Source organism: Zootoca vivipara, chromosome 4, assembly GCF_965207765.1.
Source record: "Zootoca vivipara chromosome 4, rZooViv2.hap1.1, whole genome shotgun sequence".
Lineage (NCBI taxonomy): Eukaryota > Metazoa > Chordata > Lepidosauria > Squamata > Lacertidae > Zootoca > Zootoca vivipara.
The window spans coordinates 45,303,863-45,328,754 of NC_142587.1; the positions used below are offsets into that span (position 1 = coordinate 45,303,863).

Here is a 24,892-nt window from a genome sequence, read left to right on the forward strand (position 1 = left end):
TTCTCTTTTCTAGTACTGTACTGAATCTCCTTCGTTTGTTCTGTTCAATATGAAATGCCTTGCCCTGTTCAAGTGTTGTAATGTGGATAAAATTGCTGAGGATGAAAAGAAGCACAAAGGTATATTGACATGGAAATTAAACTGGCTGTGTGCGTGCTTAGGTTATTATTACTTACCTCTTTTGTATTAAAAATACATTTTTAAACATCTTAACACATTCTACATTAAAAACCACAGCCATCAAAAGTTACTTGTGAGTCCCAATACATTAAAATAGCAAGACGCCTTATCACCCTCTAATAACAATAATTAAGTTTCCTCTTTCTAAAAGAAAAGAAAAAATATCCGTTTCTTATTGGCCATTCTATATACAGTACAGTACAGTACAGTACTGTGTGTGTGTGTGTGTGTACACGCCTCCACTATCCAAGCGGTATTTTGGCTGACTGCATGAAGCCCTGTTAAAAAACCCATATAATGAAATTTGCACTCATTGATGGACGGGGTGTGGGAGAGAGACAAGAATGGAGTAAGCTTTTGAAAAGAGCTATTTGAAACAATGGCTCTCTCTTCCGCCGCCGCCGCCGCCTCGACACGCGCGCGCACATGACAGACTTCGGCGAGCAGGAACCGCGGTGGGAGGGGCGCTGTGGCGATGGGTGGCGCATTCTTGATAGCGGCGGCTGCTGCTGCTGCTGCCAGGCGCTGAGGGAGAGCGGCCGCCTCTTCTTCACACCACAGAGGAAATAGCGGGAGGAGGAGGAGGCGGGCTGCTGTCTCTCGCAGACATTTCAGGCAGGACTGGAGAAAGAGAGGAAGCGACAGGCAGGGGCAGAACATGCCAGGCGCCCTGGCGAAGAGAAGCCGCCTTGCTCTGGGCTGAGGGAAGAACTCCACGACCTGATAGTTCCTCCTTCGCCTCTCTGCTCCGAGCAGGCAGAGGAACGGGCTGCTCGGGAGTCGGACACACCTCCTCCAGGGGGCTCCGCTCGGCTTCCCAGCCAGCCAGCGTCCGGCTGCGGAGCCCCGGTGAGCGGGCGCGCCAAGAGCGCAAGCGACCCGCGCGCCTCGGGAGTCCGGCTGGGTCCGCGCCAGGCATGGAGAGCAAGCGCTGCTTCGCCAACCGCTTCGACGACTACAAGGGCAGCCTGCTGGCCGGGCAGGGCAAGGAGGCAGTGGCGCCCTTGGTGACGGCCACCGTGGACCGCATCCTCAAGGAGGTGCCCCCGTTGGGCGGCGCCGAGGCGGCGGGCGGCCTGGGCGGCTGCCAGGGCGGACTATACGGCGGCGTGGCCGGCGTGGCCTACATGCTGTACCACGTCGCGCAGTGCCCGCTCTTCGCGTCGGCCAGGGACTCGTACCTTCGCGCCGCCAAGCAGCTGGTGGACGCCTGCGTGCGCTACGAGGAGGACTGGGGCGACGCCGACGCCGACACCCGCGCCGCCTTCCTCCTGGGCGGCGCCGGCGTCTACGCCGTGGCCGCGCTCGTCTACCAGGCGCTCGGGCTGCCGGACTGGGCCAGGCCGCTGGGCAAGTTCCGCGAGCTGTGCGAGCTGTGCGCCCCGCTCACCTTCCTCGACTGCGGCTCCGACGAGCTCTTCGTGGGCCGCGCCGGCTACCTGTGCGCCGCCCTGGTGCTGAAGCAGAAGCTGGGATTGGAGGTAGCCTCGAGTCCCTGCCACGCGCCACACCCGCCCTTTGCCTTGCCTTAGTACAGGGGTTCCCAAACTTGTAGTTTTGGAACTACAACCCTCATTATCCTTAGCTAGCAGGACCAGTGGTCAGGGGTGGTGGGAATTGTAGTACAAAAAACAGCTGGAGACCCAAGTTTGGGAAACCCGGCCTTAGTACTTCTTCCTTCCTCCCTTCATTTCCCTGCAGTAGGCAAGTGAGCCTGGTGCAGCAAAACCTCCAGAGAGTCTTGTGGCACATTATAAACACATAAGCCTTCATGGACTAGAGTTCATGAGATCTGAGAAACTGGACTCTCATCTAGGAAAACTTATACCAACCTTAAAAATAATTGGCCTTTATAAGGTGCACTAAGGTTCTCTCTTGAGCTTTGGTGAAGGGTAAAATGACTTTCCTGGGTGCAAGAGAGAAGGTATTGGCTTGTTTCCACACAGGTCATCCCACTCTTTTGGGATGTTCTTTGCTCCTGCCTTCACAGTTCTGGATGTGGTATTTGATCTTTTTGTCTTTACAAACCACTGAAACTTGGTTCATGCATTTAGCCTTTTTAGAAATCAAAAGTGTGCAAGGTGCGTGCAAGATCATGCTCTGTTCTTGACTTTCACATATTTACCCAAACTTGTAGCGCTTTAAAGATATTCTAACCTTGTAGAAGGCAGGTGCTACCTTGAAACAGGTGTGTTTGTCTGAACATCAGCAGCGACGGATTCAAATCACAAGAAAGGAAATTCCAACCAAACATCAGGAAGATCTTTCTGACAGTAAGAGCTGTACAACAATGAAACAGACTCCCTTGGAAGGTGGTGGACTCTCCTTCCATGGAGGTTTTTAAGCAGAGGTTGGATGGCCATGTATGATCTAGTTGAGATTCCTGCATTGCAGGGAGTTGGACTAGATGACCCTTATGGTCCCTTTCATCTCTACAATTCTATGATTCTATTATTCTAAGCTCTATGCACTTCCAATTGATTTATAGACATTCTGATGTTCATAGGCATGTAGGCTGATAGCAAAACTTGCTACTACACCCCCCATGCACACACACATGTATTTCTTCTGTACTGCAGCATGCCTGTGAAGCAAGGATAGGGAACCTGCAACCCTCCATATGTTGCCATGCCACAGCCCCCTTCATCCCTGACCATTGGTCATGCTGACTAGGATTGATGGGCGTTGGAATCCCCACATCTGGATCTTTTAACGGGTTTGTGGATAGTATCTATATGTGTACAGGTTGAACATATGGGTTCAAGAGAACCCATAGTAGTTGGGAGTAGGAATGGTGGGCATGATTCAACTCCTCCACTCTACATACCCATTTCTATATGATGATGAGTGTCTGAAAAGACTTTTCTTTCTTACTAGAGGTTCTCCAGAATAAATAATTTGGTGTCTTCCAGGCTTAATTTTGTTGCCTTAATCTTGCTTCCCCTCCCTAATATCTTGAACGCAAGGGTGCAGTTGTTTCCTCCTCAAGGTGACAACATCTGGGACAGGGAAGGAATTGTGATCTCTTAAGGATTTTTGCATTTGCAATCCTTTATTTCCTTGCTCCACAAACAGGTGGATGGATATTCTGACCTAATATGGGGTGAGGGGCAAGGGGCTTCAGTCAGAAAATCCAAGAGGCACAATTTTTAAAGCCTCAAAATCTGTTATCTGAAGGGTTTGTCTGGAGGCAAGAAGTAAAGAGTGCTTCAAACACAAAGGAAAAAGCTGCACAGTGAATTGGTTTTGAGATATTTATCAGGGAAGTGTCTTTCAATGCTTCTTGAAAAATGCTTGGGGCTACTTCTCTTCCAGCTCACCTAAGCAGCCCCTGGACTTTTTCATTGGTATAATCGGGGGGGGGGGGCAGTTAAATACTTAACTACCGGTATCTGAGGTTCTGCCCCCTCCAACATAAAGCCTGCCCCCCCTAACATAAAGCCTGGCTACACCCATGGACTTTTTCCATCTGGGCTGGGGCAGCAACTCTTTAGCCTTTGTTGCAGAGATGGGGAATCTGTGATCCCTCCAAGTCTTGGACTGCAATTCACATAGTCTTTCATGGTTGGACATACTGGCGGGTGCTGAGGAAAGCTGAACCACATCTGGAGAGTCACAGGTCCCACATCTCTGTTCTGTTGGCTTGGGCTAGTATGTGTTTCTCAACTGTACCAGGTAGCCTATTCTTCTACCCCATTCTTGAGGGGAGATTGATTATACTGGGAACACTTGGCTAACCCTTTTTTGGATGTAGAAATGGTGACTCACAGATCACTTTTACTTTTTTTCATTTCAGGGGCTCAAGTTTAGCAGAAACCTAGTGTTACAATGATGGAAATTTCATATATAAGTAGAACTGACAGGTCATGGAGAGAACAGGGTGTGAAATTAAGGACATCTGCTTTTTGATCACTGAGCAGTGCTTTTCTGAAATAAGGAACATTACTATAAATTTAGAGGTAGCCCTTGAAATATGGGATATCCATATTCAAGTGTAGTCGTGGTATAAGTGATGTGAGAATCACCCTCTTGATATCACATGCTGAAATTACATGATACAAGACACTGTGTTGCGATACACATGTTTGTTTAGAAATTCATCTTGTCTTGCTTCCTGATGTTTGTGTGTGCAGGATGAAATATTCTTAGTTTGCGAAGCACTCAATCAGTAATTCAGCTACTATAGTCAAACCATGGTTTGCGACTGCCTCTGTTTGTGACTGCTTCGGTTTACGACCACTGCGGACCCAGACGTGTTTACATCTAGGTTCCGTTGCATTCATATGCGCAGAAGCAATCTCTGCACCTTGCGCATGCGCAGAAGCGATCTGCGCAGCACATGCGTGCGCGGACGTGCTCTATCGGCGCTTCGCGCGCGCGCAGAAACGTGCCTCGGGGAGTGACCAGCTCCCCGGAACCAATTGTGGTCATAAACGGAGGTATGACTGTATTGTAAAAGTCAATTAGTTATATAAGAATCAACAAAGTTCACTTACATAACATCTTCAAATCTTTCTTGTTTAAATTTACTTTTAAGTTCTCTCCCACCACCATAAAAAAACTGACAGAAAGTGAATGAACAGTAGGTTTGAAGTAAGTGTACACTTGTACTATATATTATAAAGATAAGTGTAGATCAGTTTAGGTTCAGATTTTGGTTTTGGATTAAAGTGGTTTGGGGATGAGCGACTTCACAACAATTAACTACAGATTCTGCATTAAGATGGTGTGTCTCCAAGTCATCATCAGTATTCCTATTTACTATACCTTGCTCCCTCTCCTTGGATTCTATTTTATAAGAGACTTGGTTATAAATAAATCAAATAATTCTTTGGAGACTTTATTCAGTTTATATCAACCTTTGTCAAAACAAAGGAATGACTTCAGGAGACTGCAGTCTAGCAAAACTAATAATAATAGTGTTCTTCTGGTTTATATAGATTGTTTTCATAAACCACTTTGAGTTTAATTCTTTAAAAAGTGACTAATAAATAACTGTGTGCATAAAGGTAAAGGGACCCGTGACCTTGAGGTTCAGTCGTGACCGACTCTGGGGTTGCGGCGCTCATCTCACGTTATTGGCCAAGGGATCCGGTGTACAGCTTCCAGGTCATGTGGCCAGCATGACAAAGCCGCTTCTGGCAGACCAGAGCAGCACACGGAAACGCCGTTTACCTTCCCGCTGTATTTATCTACTTGCACTTTGACATGCTTTCGAACTGCTAGGTTGGCAGGAGCTGGGACCGAGCAACGGGAGCTCACCCCGTTGCAGGGATTCGAACCGCCAACCTTCTTATCAGCAAGCCCTAGGCTCAGTGGTTTAACCCACAGCACAACCTGCTGCATAGTATATAATAAAAGCATTGCCCTTTCCTTTAACAGTTTTTATTAACACGGCCACTTGCATGTTGGGTGCTGAAATCAATTCCTCTCTCCTAACTTTGTTGCTTTAGAGGAAGAAATAAATAGTGGAAGTTGCAGACCATGGAAATCATTACAAAGGCAGATTTAACACACATAATGAGGTTTAGGTTTTGTCTTTGGTATCAGGTGTGCATGACCATATTAACCAAACTATTCACTGACAATATCGCAAGAAATGTTTGCATATGTTTCCCCCCAAAAAAGATACGATGTTCTGTGACTAGACCTTAGAATAGGATGTGTGAGCTGCTTACTAAGATTTCCCCTATTTTCCACCCACAAAACTGTATTAATTTTAAGTGGAAGTTGGAGTTAATCCCACATATTGTTAAGAGCAGTTACTTCCACTTAGGACTCACAGCCCTAAGAATGTGGTCTGCAGGGGATTTGATTTTACATTGTGAGAAGGCTGAACATGAAAATTTTTATTTTATTCACCTAAATTAGACATCCCATGTGCCATAATAGACTTTTTAATACCAATATAATTGCATTCACACCAGGGAATTGCACCAACAGAAGTGCTTCAATTTTGACAGCATAAAACCTCCGGTCTAGGGCAGCATGAAAAATAACTTTCTAACATTTACGACTGGTTTAACTTACTGTACTGCTTATAGCATTAACAGCATAATATATTTTATAACTGCAGCATTTTGCATCCGTAAATTTTAAGCAGCAGGAGCTCAGTGGTTTATTATTGGCAATGTCATATCATTAAGCCCAGTGTAGAGAGCCATTTTGCCCTTGAGCTAGTCAGGGGGCATGAGCAGTGCACTGGCTCAGGAGGGGAGCTTGGTTTAGGGCAGTCCGAGCTTAAACTCAAATTAGCCATTAACTCACTAGGTAACCTTTAGATAAGGCTGTGTCTCTTTCCCTCAGCCCCCCTCCCCTCTAACTGTAGTATTAGGATAGTGTTACTTACCTATCTTAGAGGGTAAAGATTACTGAAATAATGTGTCTTAAGTGCTTTGAGCACTATAAAGACATGTATCTGTGACGGGTATAGGGCTCCGTTGAGTTGTTTATGACTCAATTAGGAGCCTCTGATTATCGCCCGGCGCGCTTCCTCTCCGCTTCTCTGCTTCCGTAGAACCGGGCTGGCAGTAAAACACACACACAGCAGAGTTCTTCTTCTCACACAGCGAAAGCTTGTATAGCCGTTGGATAAAAAGCCTCTTAAGAACACACAGAGTCCAAAGTGTTCTAATAACTACTTAAGTTTATTCTAGAGAGAAAATAACAAACAACCTGGTGAGAGCGCAGACATCTTGCGACCGTCTCCCAGGCAGAAACGAAACCAACTGCAACATACAGAAACACTTCTGGTACATTCTGTAACATGATCTTCCTCAGTGGTCAGGTGCTACAGTACACAGTTAACTCTTTAGTTACTTGTTACTCATCACACCCCCTCTCACCTGAACACTGGGGATAGCGGGTATCCAAACTTACCCCAAAACCAACCCTTCACAGAATTCCCCATGCCGTTGGAAACTCAAGGGTTTTGTGAACCCATCTGCTAGGTTCTCCTGGCTTGGACAATACCTCAACTTCACCAAGCCTACCTGTATGCTCTGACATACGTTTCGGAAGCGGATGTCTAAGTGTTTGGTTCTGGCCTTGAACTGTCCAGACTCCGCCAGTCTCAAAGATGGTTGATTGTCGCCCCAAACAGTGATGGGCTGGCTACAATCACCCCAGATTTCCTGGACCAAACATCTGTAGTACTCCAATTCAGTGCATGTCGCAGACAACGCACAGAATTCGGCTTCCGTGGAAGACATTGCTATTAGGCTTTGCCTGCGCGACCGCCAACCAATCAGGGCATTTCCAAACTTGACTACCAAACCAGTCACTGACTTCCTGTCCTCCTGATTGGCCCAATCAGCATCTGCAAAACAAGTGAGTTGTGGCTCACCTTGCGCTGACATCTCCAAACAATACTCTTTGGTCTCCTGAAAATACCTAAGCACTCTCTTAATGCCATTCCAAGCATGCACGCTAGGTTTCGATGCTTCTCTACTGAGCAAATTGACTGCAAAAGCAATATCTGGTCTGCTCCATTGTGACAAATACAACAGACTCCCTAGCGCTGACTGAAACACTTCAGGACTCTCAAACGCTACTTTGTCCTTCACTTGTGACTCTTTCACAAAGTTTGTCTCCATGGGTGTTCTGACCCCTTTACAATCAGACATTCTGAACTTCTCAAGCAAATGTTCAATCTTGCCTTTCTGACTGAGCAAGAAACTTCCATCCTCAGTTCTGTCTATCTGCACACCTAGATAAACATTCACTGCACCTAGATTCTTGAGTTTGAACCTCTTGCCTAGCTCTTTTGCAAACTTCTGCACTTGCATCTGGCTCTTTGCTAAGCAGATCAAGTCATCAACATAGACAAGCAACAGTTCTTGCTGTTCTCCTTCACCTCTGAGATACAGACAACTGTCAGCTAGACTCTTCCTGAAACCTAGGCTCTTCAAAACAGAATCAAGACATGAATTCCAATTTTTAGCGGATTGCTTCAGACCGTAGATCGACTTGTGCAGCTTCCACACCTGACCTGGCACGTCACTCTCAAACCCTGGAGGAGGCAACATGTACAACTCCTCCTGGAGGTCAGAGTTCAAATAAGCGGTGTCCACATCAAAGTGGTTGACCACTAGGCCTCTCTGCGCTGCAGTCGCTAAAAGCATCCTGAAAGATTCCGCTCTCGAAGTCGGACTAAAGACATCTGTGTAGTGGATTCCTTTCTTCTGAGTAAAACCTCTAGCCACTAATCTAGCCTTGTACTGAGGCTCTCCAGTCACTGTGGGTTTCAGCCTGTAGACCCACCTACAACTGACTGCTTTCTTGCCTTCTGGCAACTGTGTTAGGCTATACACACCAAGAGATTGCATGGAGTTCAACTCTTTCTCCATTGCAACTTTCCACTTACTAGCTTCCTCCACTGACAACTGTTGCACCTCTTCAAAACTTTCAGGCTCACACACTGCTAGGTTCGCCCATACACTGACAGCTGTAAACCTTTCAGGTGGTTTACCTTTCGTGGTGCGTTTTGAACGCCTTGGTCCCACATCTTCCCCCTCTAAATCCGAACTGCTTGTCTCTGACTGTGGCTCTCTCGGACTAGCAGCACTGTCAAGAGACTTACTACGCTTTGCAGCCCCCTCTGGGCTTGCTTTGGGTGAAGTGGGTGACCTACCACGTTTGCTGTACTTCCCAGGCTTGACCTGGGGTGAAGTCGGTGCGCTTCTGACTACTTGCTTCACTTCCCTAGGAGCTACACCACTTGGACCAGCTGCCTGACCTGGATCTGGTCCTGCAGCACCTGGAACTCCAGCATCAGCCACCTGAGTTTCCTCTTCCTGGTCAAAACCTGAAGACCAGTCAAGAAGAACTTCGGGGTTAGCATGAATGCGTCTCCAGCCCTCTTGTTCACAGAACGTAGCACTCCTGCTAATGTGAACGCGGGTTTGGTCCCCCTCTGCTGGTACAAACCTCCAAGCCTTTGAGTTTGGTTCGTAACCACAGAAGATCATTTTTCTGGATCTTGATCCACCCTTTCTGCGCTTCTGCTTTGGAATTAGAACCCAAGCCTCACACCCAAAAGTTCTGAAATAGTGCACCTTCGGAACTTTACCATACAACATGTAGTAGGGTGTGTTGTCCACAACTGAATTAAAAGCGCGGTTTGAACAATAATTCACAAATTTATAGCATTCCCCCCAAAACTTCTGGGGTAGTCCTGCATCAAACAACGTTGCCTCCACCAGTTCAGACAGCGTTCTAAATTTCCTTTCAGCTAAACCATTCTCCTGTGGACTAAAAGGAGCGGTTTTTCTGTGCCTAATTCCCTTGCTACGGAAAAACCCTTGTAGTTCTGCACTCAAAAACTCTCCCGCCCTGTCACTCTGAAAACACTGGACAGTGACGGAGAACTGTAGTTCTACTTCGGCTACCCACTCCTTTATCACTCTGGCAGCCTCCCCCTTCTCTTTCAGTGTTATGACCCAGGAAAAATGACTGAAATCATCCAGAAGACACAAAACATATTTTGAACCACCTAAACTTAACGTTGACATAGGCCCAGAAATATCCAAGTGCACTAACTGAAATGGCTTTGTGCTCTTCCTCTCAGACCTAGGATAAGAGCATCTCTTCGTCTTCGCTTTCGCACATGCTCGGCATTGCAGGTGTTTTTGACATGGCTTGAACCTGCAACCTTTGACAAAATCAGGGGCTTTTTGCACATAAGGAAAAGACATATGACAATATTTCCTGTGCCAAGCATGAATACAATCCTTATGGATAGCGCCCTCTGTGCCCTTTGGGGTATTGGCACTTTTAGCCTGAGCATCACCAGTGTTACTTCCACCTGCTTGCCCCCTCCCATCTAGGACAAACAGACCATCAGACCCAACAGTAACACTTACCAGCTCAGCCCCATCTCTGGCAATTTTGCAAACACCATTGGCAAAACTTATTTCAAAGCCCTCACGCAATAAGCAAGACACACTTAAAAGACCATTTTCCATGCCTGGTACAACATAAACATCAAGGCTAGTGTCTAAGCATTGCATATAAAAAACACCCTTGCTTTTAATTGTTCCAGAAGAACCATCAGCAAGATGCAGGCTCTTTTCATCTTCAAGTGGCCTGCAGTTCAGGATCTGTCCTGAAGGAGGTACAAGATGATGGCTGCTGCCTGAGTCGATAATAAAAGCGAAACTGTCCTGTCCTTTGTTTCGAATCGTTGCTAAGGCAGCAGAAAGACGGCTGACAGGCTTATCTGGAGTTTTCCCACGTCCTCTGCCTTGGCGCTGCTGGCTGGTCCCACGACCACGTCCGCTGGGTTGCCTGGCACCTGGCTGAGTGACCTTGGCTGCTTCCGGAGCTGGGCAAAATCTCGCTACGTGCCCCGGCTCCTGGCACCGAAAACAAAGCCTTGTTGCGCACGCACTCACAGTGGATTCCTCAGTGCTTTTTACTGCACCCCCACTGGCTTCTCTGCGCCCACGGCCCCCCTTCTCAGCCGATTCTTTCTGGCGTCTCAGTTCCTCATCCGCCAAACGCCCAGAAACGTAAGCAATCGTGAGTTCAGATTCAGGCATTGACTCAAATGTTAAACACAAATGTTCATAGGCGTTTCCCAAACTAGACAGCAAAATATAAACTTTTTCCTTCTCTTTGAACACAAGCTCATGCCGCTGCAGCTTATGGAATGCATCAATCACATTGGCAATGTGCTCCTTAATGGGTTGCCCTGGTCTCAGTCTCAACTCAAAGAGATGCCTCATAGCATGCAGCTTAGCTCCAGCTGTTCTTCTCTGATGGACCCTTTCCAAACTGTCCCAGGCTTGCTTGGCATTCTCAGCATTTTGCACATAGGGCAGTTGCGTAGTATCACAGCTCATGGCAATGGCACATAGAGCCTTATTGTCTTTCCTGGTTTCTGCTACAAACCTCTGTGCTTCAGCTGCTGAATTATCAGCGACAGGGGTTGGAGGATTTAACACACAAGTCCACAAATCCTTTCCTAGCAACCACATTCTGGCCCTTTCTCTCCACTCTGCATAGTTGTCGCCATTCAACCTCTGGAACGGCACGACAAATGACTCCTGTAGCTGCTCCGCCATCTTGTCCACCCCCGGGCTCCGTGTCTAGGTACTCACTCAGAATAGCTCACGTTGCTCCTCCGGGTAGACTGCGGATCCCAGCCTTCTGGTACAGGGTCTTTCTGCTAGCGAGTGCATCTATTGATTGCCGACTGCAAAACAACAGGTTTCTCCCAGCTAGCTCTTTACACCGGCTTTCTCCACGGCTTTTACAGCTGCAATCACCTTTTATTGCTTTGGTGATTGATTAGGTTCTATGACCCATAACCTGTGACGGGTATAGGGCTCCGTTGAGTTGTTTATGACTCAATTAGGAGCCTCTGATTATCGCCCGGCGCGCTTCCTCTCCGCTTCTCTGCTTCCGTAGAACCGGGCTGGCAGTAAAACACACACACAGCAGAGTTCTTCTTCTCACACAGCGAAAGCTTGTATAGCCGTTGGATAAAAAGCCTCTTAAGAACACACAGAGTCCAAAGTGTTCTAATAACTACTTAAGTTTATTCTAGAGAGAAAATAACAAACAACCTGGTGAGAGCGCAGACATCTTGCGACCGTCTCCCAGGCAGAAACGAAACCAACTGCAACATACAGAAACACTTCTGGTACATTCTGTAACATGATCTTCCTCAGTGGTCAGGTGCTACAGTACACAGTTAACTCTTTAGTTACTTGTTACTCATCACAGTATCTACATGCTAAAAATTAGCTGGCTCAGATTTCTCTGCAGAAAGGGTAGCCAATGTGGTGACTTCCATTTGTTGTTGAGCTTACAGCTCCTGTAATTCCTGACTTGGCCATGTTAGCTAGGGCTGATCAGAACTTTAGTCCATCAACTCCTGAAGGATGCTGTGTTGGCTGCCCATCTCCGGACAGCTTCCTTACAGTATCAGTAGGTACATAGTATGTTCTCCATAATGTGTAAAAGGCAAATGTGCCTTTGTTTTTTAACAGTGGGTCAAACTATGTATGGCATTTGCATAGCTGCTCTCCCCTGCTCCCCCCCCACTTAATTGCATAACTGGCACTGGAGCCCCAAGATGGATTGACACTGGTGGTGCAAGAGGAAGAGAGTGTTAACCCTTTGCACCTGCTATAGTCCATATTGTAATAGAGGCCTTTTGAACCTACTGTTCGCAATGGGAGGAAAGCTCCTGTTGGCACCAGTCCATCAGGCGTGGTTTGGCCATGTCTGTACAGATCCACCCTCCAACATTTCTCTGATAAAAATAGGGACATCCTATTCCATACCTTCCAACATTTCTCCAAGGAAAATAGGAACGTCCTAAAGAAAAGAGGGACATTCTGGGATCAAATAAAAAACCGGAACTCCTTCTGTAAATCCGGGGCTCTCCTTGGAAAATAGGGACACTTGAAGGGGTCTGCAGGGGCCTATTACCTAAAGCCAAATAAGTATGCATCTCTTTCCCCATGCCTCTATCTCTTTGATACATTGTATATCCTTGTATGCCTACTAATTTTGCAGTGAGGGGTATCTGTAAGGGATTATCCATCAACACAGTTTATTTTTGAATAATGAAAAACATTGTGGTTTTCTAGGCTTAATCCTCAAATGTAGAGGTTCTCAGTGGGAGTGAGGCTCCTAATGTTGACAGAGCTTCCAGACTTACCCCCCCCTTCTTCATCACCCTTTCCTTTGGGGCTATGTTGGTGGCCATCACTGACTTATTGTGGGAGCAAATTCCCTATTTTAACAATGTTGTGAGCCCAGTTCGGTAGTGGTGCATGTGCACATGTGACATGCTGGCTTTTACATGTTATTGCAATTATGGCCAACCCTATGGGTGCATGTTAATTCTATCAAAATTCATAATGAGAGCTAGTTAAATTAACGTTATGGGACTCCCCATTTCCTAAAAACTACTTTGTAAATATGTTATAGCATGCAATAAAACCCATTTCCTAAAAACTAGAAGAAATATTAATTGAATTTTGGGTCACTTAAACTGAATTCTGTTTGACACTAAGGTAGGACAGTTAGTAGATAAAACAATAATTTAAATTTTTAGCAATATTGTAATTTTTCCGCCCACCTAACCTACTGCCTGAGGAACATGCCCCCTTCCCTGCTCTTAGATCCTGCATTGAGACCAGCTGAGAAAGAACAAGGAATTCAAAAAGCTAATCTTAACAGATGGCTTGTTGTCAAAATGAAGGGCTGGTATCCCAGGACAAAAGCTGATCATGGACAAATGCTCTAATTTTAGCAACTCTGTGGGAGATATTGCAGAGTTTAAAATACTGTATTAACATTTGAAAGTTTTGTGATGGCATGCAAGGCACAAAGCCCAGTCTCTGCACACCCATTTGCAGTAACCTTTCCATAAAGCACCCTTATGTTCTACTTTGCTACTTGTTCGTTTCAGCCCCAGAATGAAAGACTGACAGTCCTCGAAGGAGGTAACTTCAGCAGTCTTGCTAGCTGCATCACAAGAGAACAGCATGAAGAGGCGAGTACAGATTTCCATGCTGATTCTATTCTGCATACAGAGAGCACTTCAAACCTAGAACTCCCTCTGAGCCATATGGCTGCTACAGAAGCACCATTATAAAATATCACTTTATCACAGAAGTGCTGATGTAGTGCTGCTGTCAGGAATTTTTTTTTCAGAATAGAAGATTAAGTACCAGAGCTCATAAAGTGTCAAGAGCGCAAAATATTTTTTTTAAAGAATGTGCAAGTGTGGCATGCAGATTCTAAAATTATAATACCCCCTACAAAACTAAGCAGTTTCAAAAATTTGTATAGGTAGTGCTGCTTGGTAGTACGGTATTACTGTTGTAAGCTAAAATATTATGCCTTTTGAGACAGAAGGCAAACATTTAAATTAATTAAATATTACATGTACCTGTACAACCCTTCTTGTTGGAAGCTTCAATACCTATTGGAAGATTGATCCACCTGCGTGGTTGCAAGGACTAGGGATGCATTGATCAACCTATTTCTGCCCCACACCAATGTTGTGTGTACACACATATATATACCTAATATACACACTGGTACACTACTAGTACATGCAGAAAATGAAACCAATGGCCAGCATTTAGTGCGCTGATTAGACAGAAGACTGAAATATTAGGAATCCATTCAATCCCTCATGCTTCTTCTATGCTAGGCCAAAATTATTCTGAATAGCTTTTATTCTGCATTCATGGATACTGATGTGCACCCATGCTTGTGCTTCCTGACTCTTGCGTACTAGGGACTGCGAAGGCCTGCATAATTCTCCTTGAGAATACAAGCCACGAGCTACAGTTACTTAATGCAAATCTACTGTGCTTGTGAAAGATGAAAAGTTTTTTAAAAAAAGAAAAATCAGGCAAATGTCTTCAGTAGCTTGGAGGTATATTTAAAATTCAGCCATAATTAAACTCCATTCATTGTTTCTGGTCTTCCAAATGCTTGCTGACATTCAGTTAATCTTATCCACGCTGTATTCTGCCTGAACAAAATATAATCTTACATTAATTTAGTGAATTCAGGGATGCTAATCTGTTGAAGAATTACAATTCTAATTTCACATACAAAAATATTCTGAGCTAAGGAATACAAAAATTTTGGGAGCCTGCATACACAATATGGCAAGCTTCTTTAATTCCCTTGAACATGTACTGTGTAGTCTTACAATGTATATTCTGGCAACGAATTGGACTACATAACATCAGCCATACCGGTACTATGTAGTGTTCATCCAGCTGTACATTCTCCAATGTGATCTATGCCATCACCTGTCAACAGTATCCTTCTGCTGTTTATGTAAGCCAAATACTGTAGGTCACTCTCTATGCAAAACAGTAAACTGAAACAAATTAGACATTAAAAACAGCAGTATTCAGAAAGCAGTGGGAAACCATTTCACTTCCCTGCTGAGCTTAAAAGTCACCCTGCTTCAATGAAACAGCATCAACAAAGGGCCCCAGAATGAAGATGCAAAGTTATAATTCATAATAGAAAACCATCTCTAATTTCTGTTTATGCTGATGATCCACCAGTATGTTGCTGCTTTGAACAATGAGTCCCATATTGTTTGACTCTTGCATTTGTTTGAGCTCTGTCTTGGAAGGGGACAACTTGGAAAAGGTAATTTTATATACAAAATGGAATGCGCAACCAGAGGAGAACTCACATCCCCCTCTGCACAGAACAACCCTCTAGCCACATATTCCCAGGAGGAAACAGGAGAGTAGCTCATGATGAGGCCTTTATAGTTTCATGGGAGTAGAGCTGCAGTAAATCCTCATGACGTCCCTACCCTATAGTTCTTCATCTGAGAAAAGGGTGGAGTAGATTTGCCACTCAGAATGAAGGCTTTTAAATATTGATTAACTAAATGGATATACATGGACATTTTGTTTTCTTTTTGGTAGTTGTTGTGTTAGTTTTTTTTCTGTGTGTTTTTTTGTTGTTGTTTTGTCTTTGTTTTTGTTTTTTCTGTCTTGTTTCTTCTGCTTAGTTTTTTTTCTGCTTTTGTATATCTGTAGATTATGCGAAGCGATTTGTAATAACCAATAAAGATTCTTTTTTAATAATAAAAAAAAAAGAATGAAGGTTTTCCATACTTACGTATGCAGGAAGTTGTTGAAGATCAGCCAGTGCCAGATCTACAATTTTTGCCACATAGGACACTGTTGCCCCTCTCTCCCTGATTGTGAATGCCACGCAACAAATTTTATGAAATAAATTCCATTTCTCAACTCACACATACTAATTTTATCTGAAAGAATGGTTTATCCTAATCTTATCAACAGAGTACTATTGTTGGCATCAAGAGACAATGGAGTGTGCATCCAGGGGCGAAGTCAGCGTTAGCAGCACTAGGCCTGCAGTGTGTATTTAGCTCCTGGGCTGCCTCACTGATGTGGTCCAACGAAAAGTAAAGGAATACCGGTATGTTTGTCACCAGCTTGGCTAAAAGAATTGCGGAAGGAGGCGTATACTCCTTCCAGCAATTCTTCTTCCTTTCTTTTAGCTGTTGCAGCTAAAACAACAAGGAAGAGACTTCTGGGAATTCCAGAAAGTTAAAGTGGCATAAGTTTTCATGGACCAAAGTACAGTTCCCCAGATGAATGAAGTACAACCATAAACTGGCAGGATTATATACACACATGGATGGTGGAGAGGAGCAAGACTAGATGGAAATGAAATGAAATGAATGATTATTATTAATTTGTATCCCGCCCATCTGGCTGGGTTTCCCCAGCTACTCTGGGTGGCTTGCAACATATAAAACACAACAAACCATCAAACATTAAAAAACAAGATAACCCATGCAAGCAACAAACAAACCAATAAATCAACAAAAACAACTAACAATAACAACAACAATAATCAATAGTTTACAGTTATATCCAAATGGAAGTAGCTTCCAACCCCAACTAAACATTTAACCAACACCAACCTGACAAAAATGAAACAGAGGAACCAAAATTAGAACCGTTTAAAACATTTTAGCCAGTTGCCCCAACCCAGGGAGCAGGTATTTCTTTTAGCACTCAGGCAGCAGCAGCAGCAGCAGCAAAAGAATAGACAGTGATAATTAAATGACACAAACAATTGACAAGTCAATTTCTAATAAGATTACCATGTTGCTTGCTTGCAGCAAGATCTACAATGTCTTGTAGCACTTCAAATAATGACCATGACTTTGTGGCATAAAATAATTATATGAATTGTTTCACTGTGTCCTTTTAAGACTCCTGTAACCAGAAGACCCTAAAATTATAATAATAGCAATTTCCCATAAACTCAAGAAGTGACATTTCAGATGTGCCTTTCTTCCCCTTTTAGTTCCCTGCATGATTTTCTATTCGAGCCTGGACTTCCTAAAGACTTTTCTAATATTTTGGCAGCTATTCAGCTGAAAAGCCCAGGATTGCATTCTTCTGTCTTTTCTACCCAATCTGGAGCAGCATTCGCCTTCTGGTTCTTCTTTTGGTTCTGCTCTATCTTGTCTACTATATTGCTTACTATGCTCATTCTTTTTGCCACATGCTGCCTTCATCTGCCCTTCTGGCCCTTCTCTTCTGGCTTTGTTTGTCCAGTCTCCCAGGCATCACCAGGCATCTGGTGTCTCCTCAGAGTGCCTCCTTTTCATTTGCAATCTATTTTCACATTCTGTTTTCCTGTGCTGCTCCAATATGTTGTGCTGGCACAGGGGAGCAGACCTGCAAATTGAAATTCAGCAGACTATTTTTGTAAGCGTCCCTTTGCAGATACAATGACGCGCATGCTAAAGAAGGGAGCTAAACAGCCAGCCAGTTGGTCACTGGAGTTTTTTTCTTTTGAGTAATTCATGTGTCATCTTCTGCAAAGTGAATTTGGGGTGAGTGGGGCTTCCGGCACTTACTCCAGAATTGCCTTCCTGTATGATTACATTCCACATACCTCATTTTCAGAAGGCTGTAGCTCAGTGGCAGTGCATGTGCTTTGCCTACAGAAGGTCCAAGGTTCAATCACTGGTATCTCCAGGTAGGGATGATGGGAGAGTCTCTTTTCTGAAATCCTGGAGATCTACTGCTAGTACAGTGCTGAGCTAGATGGACCAATGATCTGATTCAGAATAAAGTAGCTACATTGGCTGAGTATTATTTCCATTGATTTGTTAGTTGTATATACAGCAGTTAACAGTGCACACTACTGCTAGTTCATGGGTAGCCAGCATGTTGCCTTCCAGATGTTGGATTGCAGCTGCCATCATCCCTTGCCATTGGCCATGCTGCCTGGAACTGATGGGAACTGGAGCTCAACAACATCTGGAGGTCACTACATTGACTACCCTTGTTCTAGTTACTTCTCAAAATAACTAATTACACTCTGAATCCAAATACAGTCATTGCAACTTAAGTCCTGTTGATTATTTTCAAGCAATAACTTTTGGATCAGGAGTTTATGGGGTTTTTTAATCTCCTAATGCCATGTTATTTCTCTACCTCTTTTTTGTGCCTGAGGGTGACTTTGTGTGTTACATCATGCGTTCTCACAAAATGGTGGCACAGGGTGGAGCCAGTCACAAAATGGTGGTGGATTTGATGCTGGGCTTGTTATAGTCAGCTTTTACCGAATATTTGAAGGGCATTCCTGTGGCTGAAAACACATTGTGAACACACCATGGGCAATTGCTACTCAACTTTCCCTTAAAGTTTAGAGAAAATATGTAGTCTTCTTCTTCTTTCTTCTTTAGCGATCACTTGTAGCTGAGTAATATTGTATTCCATAAACAATGAATTTGTAAGTGACTATAGATCCCAATTCTGGATCCACACGTCCTTCCACATTGCGGACATTGGTTTGCGGGCGGGAGTTGATCATGGTGTGGATTTGCCAAGTGTGCCTTCCTCTTAGCACGTTTCTCCCTTGCGTCCTGAGTTTGAGTGTCTTCAAAGCCCATGACACCTTTGGCAAAGGCTGTTCTCCAACTGGAGTGCTCGCAGGCCAATGTTCCCCAGTTGTTAGTGTTTATACTACATTTTTAAAAGATTTGCCTTGAGACAGTCTTTAAATCTCTTTTGTTGACCACCAGTGTTACGCTTTCCATTTTCAAGTTTGGAATAGAGTAGTTGCTTTGGGAGACGATCATCAGGCATCCACACAACATGACCAGTCCAACAAAGTTGATGTTGAACACTGATGTTGATTGCTTCAACACTGGTGATCTTTGCTTCTTCCAGTACATTAATATTAGTTCACCTGTCTTCCCAAGTGATCTGTAAAAAATTTTGGACACATCGTTGATGGCGTTTATAAGTAGTCCATGTTTCACAAGCATATAGTAGGCTTGGTAGTACAATAGCTTTGTAAACAAGCATTTTGGTTTCCCTGCAAATGTCCCAGTCCTCAAACACTCTGCACTTATATCACCTTGTCGTACTCCCAGCAGGGAATATGTAGTATACTTACATTGAGGGAAAAGGGCATCTTCTTTACAATGTAATGTGTGAAAAGAATCTATCTGCCCTTCCTAGAACAATTTTAGTGCTTAGCATTTAGCATTTGAATGCAGGTGGGATGAAAGCATCACCATTAAGTATTTGATTATTAGAAAATCTTTAACCATGCAATAAGCTGCTCCCATCAAAAAACAGTGCCTTAGCAAACCCACCTTACATACTAAGGACATACTGTTTTGATTTCTAGTGGTGCTCTACCTTGTCTTTGTCTTGGAAGAAATATTTTTTCTTTCTACCTACTGGGAATATTTTTATACTGGCTGAATCACATTTTCTGACAAAGCAGTCTTTTCCTCCCCCAAGGAATGCTTATTTTATATGCAGTGACAGCTGAGAAGGAGGCACAGGAAGGCGAGACTAACATAGCTTTAACCTTGCCTGTATCCAAGGCTCAAATGCTAAATGTTTAATGAGGAGAATTTACCTTCCTGCTGTTTTGCTACTGCAGATTGAATGGGGGGAATGTGCTTCTTTCTTCCGTTGTTCCTCCACAATTCATTTTGCTTTCTCTCTCTCTCTCTCTCTCTTCTTGGAACAGAGCAATATCAAGCCTTATGTGACATCTGCATTCAGAATGTGACTTCAGTTGTGCTTGGATTCATGTGCTTGGTTCCAGGCAATGGCAACAGCTGTCTCTTTATGCCACAGGAGTTTCTCTAGTTGTCCTTTTGTAGTTGTCTATGGGGTGCCAGTATGTGTGTGTACCGTATGTCAGAGAGAGTGTGTGTGTTATATAAGAAATGAAAATGGATCTGGCATGGAGGCTACTGGGTCAAAATCATAACCACTCTTTTATGAGGGAGGGCATAGAATACTGTAAAGTTAAAGTGTCTTGAGACTTCACAACCTTCATTTGATCTTCATCTCTTTTACAGATCAGCATTCTTCTGTAGCCTGAGCTAATGTTTCCATTCATTGGGTTGTTAATGCAGCACAAATTGCAAATCAGCAGGCAAAATAAAAGTGGCTCTTTGCCAATGTGGAGTTCTGTTCCGTTGTGCTTGTTAGCACCAGTGGAATATTAGGAACACAGAGTATATGAAAATGAGCCACTTTTTTTTTTTGAGTGAGCATTTTTTGTGGCTTGCTTTATTTAATCATAGCTCTTCTAGATATACATTATGATTAGCTGACTCTTCCACCAGTCAAATACACTTTTAGAGGTCACATAATTCTGTTCTGTTTTACAGTGAGTTGTGAAAGAAGGATGAGAGAGCCATCATCGCCTGCTGTGTGTTTTCTCTTTTAGCTATGAGCATTCTTATGTAGTATGAGTTGATGCTTCCATTTTAGGGGCTGTTTATGCGGCATAAATTACAAAATAAAAGTGGTAAACAGATTTTTTTCAGGGTTCCAAAATAATTTTGAACAGAGACAACAGCGGAGAGACCAGAAATGAATGCATACAGAAAGAGCAACAAGACTTCGAGACTCTTAGAAACTCAAAGTCTATCTCCAGCCACTACTCTGTAACAGTGTGCCATCTTCCCCCCCCCCCCCGGCCGCCCACTTGGCAAAATAACACCCATAAATGGATAGATGAGTTGCTGTTTGATACCAAGAGTTGCAGATAGTTGTTCCAGTTGATTTTTTAAAAAATACGTTGTTGTGACAGTTTTACAGAGCAGGACATGGTGACTTTGTCCCACAATCCTGCAAGTCAGCATTTAATACCATTGCTACAGTATAAGAAAGATTATTTTGGGTGACCGTAGTGCTTTAACAATAGTGTGTTTCTGAGACAACCTGCTTCTCCATATAAAGAGGCTACACATAGATACAACAAATGTAGGGAATTTTCCGTGCATGACATTGTAACGATGGCGTACTGCAATATTTTTTTTTGACCTTAGGTTAGAGTAATGGCTGTTGTGATTTATATTCATCATAAGGCATGAGGAACGATCGTCTTTAGATTAATTGTGATTTGTTGGCATCAGGTGCAAATTAAAATGAAACCATTGCTGCCTAGCTTGTGATGAGTATAGGCTTTTGATTGTCGTTGCCTAATATATATACAGTGGACGCTCGGGTTGCAAACTTGATCCGTGTGGGAGGCACGTTCGCATCCCGCAGCGGTCGCAACCCATGTCTGTGCATGCGCGGGTCACGATTCAGCGCTTCTGCGCATGCACAAAGCGCAATTTAGTGCCTCTGTGCATGTGCGCGCACACCGAAACACAGAAGTAACCCGTTCTAGGACTTCCGGGTTCAGTGCAGAACACAACCCAAAAAGACGCCACCTGAAGCAGCTGTAACCCGAGGTATGACTGTACTGTATTTATGGTTTGGTGGGAAGACTGGGCGAACACATTTACTGTATTAAATGCACCAATACACTTTGCACTGGAAATGGGGCAGCCCCCAATGGGGCAGCCCCCAAACGTTGGGGCCAAATTGTAAGTAGTGTCCAGTAACCCAATTCTTATATCTGGTATTTCTATAGCTGCATTGGTTGTGAAATAGTTATAGCAATAGTATATCAGCTTCATTTCTTATTTTGTTTTGTTTTTTGTAAAAGTATTCTATTTTGTGTTTTTCCTTTTTGGCATCTCCCCACCAAACCCTCAAATAGATCTTTAAGAATGAGAGTTGGAGAATCATTTTGTGTTTTTTGATGCAGAGGATGAATGTGCTAAAGAAAAAGAAAAAGTAGTCCTGAATCATGAAAAGTAGCTAGCTTACTTGTTAAATCCCTGCTCCTGGAGATCACTGGCAAAATTCAGAAACAAATAACATTCAAAGCATCACCTTCCATGACAAAGACTTGGATTAAATCATTGTTCCTATACGCTCCATCAGGAAAAAGGAAACTGACCTGATGGCATTCAAGACTCAGTTTTTGAAGCGCTGCATCACAGCACAGCTTTAGAAGCCTGTTCTGCTGGGCCAAAACCCTCTGAATGCTGAAGTTAAGTTAGCCTGTTGATTACAAACTGTGTCCTTCATTTCATAGCATTCTTTGTGTATACTGCAGCTGCTGCAAAAGCTCCCTCTGCTGTTCGTTCTCCACAGTTGTGAGATATAAAATGAATGCATTTTTTTGATTTCCTTATGAACAAGTATCATAAGGAATAAACCAAATCTACATAGCTGAGTAATAAATTCAGCTTGTCAATTCTTCATCCTGCAAATTTTAAGCTCTTGTGGTTTTGTGTGTGTGTGTGCTTCTTTGCTTTTTGCTTTTTCTTTTATAGCAGTATATGTACCACAAAAGTCTGGCCAGCTTTCAAGTTCTCCAAAACTCTTCAGAGCTCTTTAGGTGAATATTTACTTCATATATGCAAAAGTAAAGGAGTGAAGGTAGGAACACTATTCAGGTAGTTGCTCCAATTACTTTGGTGGAAGGGTGCAGGTTCCGTCTTCCTGAATGCGGCCTGTTTCTTATGTGCCATTGAACTTCAATAAGAAGACTTGAGAATCAAGCTCACCGTTAACACGTATAGCCATGCCTTGGGTGACATTTCTTGGTCATGCTGGAGTGTGACAGTGAGAATGAAAGCAGTAACTGTCTTTTAATATAACATAAATAAATCAGAATCCTGCCCTATAATGATGTAGTGCAATAACCCAAAGTTATGTGTGTTCTAACTATTTAGGAGAAAGCATCAGATGTGGGATATTGCTTGACAGCCCATTCAGCTGTGATGAAGGACACTAAAGGTTGATTCCACCTGGGTTTCCATGTTATATAAAAGTATTTTGTAACATTTGGGGCTTTATATTGCTGTTTACATAATCATGTGAGGGTGGTTATTTTTATAGGCTTGGACCAATGAAGCATGAGTGGGACTCCACCCATGCAACAGGCTTTCCTGCTGTGCATTATTGCATGCCCTGAAAAGCTTCTCCCATGGGAGAGCCTGTGGGTTGCTGTGGAATGGGAGGTTGTGGGCAGCTGCAGCAGGAGAGGAATCAGCTGAATCATTGGCAGGCAATTGCTTGAGCAGAAATGCCTTCCCCTGACACAAGAGACCCCTCACATAAGAGTCCCCCTTTAAATTCTCCCTAAATGATATGAAGCCTACTGATGAAGAAAAATAGATTAAATAGGTACTGAGGAAATGGTTTAATTAACTGAAGTGCATATCGTTAGGAGTCTAATTAAGAATATGCAAAGGAGATTATTCATTCATTTTGAATGCATGTTCTCCATCACTGTATAAAACCCATTTCAAACAAAGAAACTGGTGGCTCCTTCAAATGTACCTTTTGTGTATTTCATTTCATCCTTCTGAATGAAACTTGGAACTCCTGTGATGCATCCTATTGCCACAAAACATCTCTACCCTGTTTGCAGTGATCTATCTCCAGCAGCACACAAAATCCACCCATCTTGTTTACCATTTTTCCAGCAATGTTCTAAGTGATAAGGAACACCCATAGGAAGTGTTTACTGGGAAGTAAGGATCAGCAGCAACAAGGTGCTGGAGAGCAGAGTTCTCTTTGCGTGTTGTCCAGCCTTCCCTTTGCCCCCTAAGACAGGCTGCCGCCCTCACATGTGGGACTGATGGAAGCTGGAGTTCAGCAACATCTAGAAGGTCATAGTTTCATCAACCTTCTTTAGGGATTTGGGGGATCTTTCACCTTTCAAAGGATACCTCAGGATGAAATGTTAGAAATTACATTTCACGCCTAGCATGTCTGACGGGTTTTTCTCCACCAGGTGTTGACTCCACCACAAATCAAGTCAATTTGTCAAGCAATGTTAGAGTCTGGGAAACAGTACGCTCTGAGGAAGAGAAAACCAGTTCCACTCATGTACTCTTACTATGGAACAGAATACCTTGGTGAGTAGAGACCTTAAAATTAAAGCTGCTGGGTGTATTCCTGCCTGCTGATTTTCTAGCAAATTTACATTGCATTTTAATGGTACAGGATCTAAGAGTAAGCCTGAGTAAGTCCCATTGACCTAAATAGGGCTTGATTCAGAGGAGACATGCATAGAATCCCACTGTGAGATATCAAATCTGTGCACCCTAGAAATATAATATACAGACTGTGTGTGTGTGTGTGTGTGTGTGTGTACCCCTAAACATTTTTTTAGGGAAAAAAGCACTGGGTCCGTGTGTGTGTGTGAACCCAGTGCTTTTTTCTAAAAAAAATGTTTAGGAGTACTTTCGTTTTCCAACTCGGGCCAAACTTAGATTCACAAAATGTTTAGGGGTATGCATCCCCCTGCATCCCCCCAGAAAAAAGCACTGTATGGACCAAATGCACATCCTTTGTTTTCTCTGTCAAGTGATCAGATGGATCATCAGTAAGAATTATTTTATACTAGGAAGTCAAAACAACAAACCTGGCTATGAAGTGGTCTACACGAGCGATAGGTGAGGATGAGGCTCGAAAATAGTCAGGTCTAGAAACATTCAACTGGGGGATTTTTGTCTTGACAGATATACTAGGAAATATTGTATAAAAGTTTATATATATGCAAGCAGAAATCTTGTCTTTAGTGGTGAGCTAGAACAGGGTAAATTCCGTTAGGCAAAGCTTTTCACCCTTACAAAACGAGGGCACCATATCAGCAGTCTTGCAGGAACAGGGGTGAAAATGTTGGGCTCTTATTTAAAATAACAAAAGCCACTTTGAAGGTTACTCGCTGCACGATAATCTGAAGGATCCTCCTCCTCTCTGTTGGCAAGCCCTTTGCCAGGAGCTGATCCGTGTCCCTTCCATTCTCTTGTTTAAATCATTTGTCA

General features: G+C 43.6%; 1 protein-coding gene across 2 annotated transcripts in view; it reads left to right on the forward strand.

Moving 5' to 3' along the window:
• The first annotated feature begins 646 nt into the window (after positions 1–646).
• The window catches only part of LANCL3 (LanC like family member 3), a 30,408-nt gene continuing 6,162 nt past the window's right edge, over positions 647–24,892 (forward strand). For both annotated transcript variants that reach the window (XM_088667799.1, XM_035114686.3), the window contains exons 1-2: positions 647–1,661; positions 23,857–23,980. In XM_088667799.1, coding sequence (XP_088523925.1) covers positions 1,098–1,661; positions 23,857–23,980 — 688 coding nt within the window. In that variant the 5' untranslated portion in view covers positions 647–1,097. The remainder of the gene's footprint in view (positions 1,662–23,856; positions 23,981–24,892) is intronic.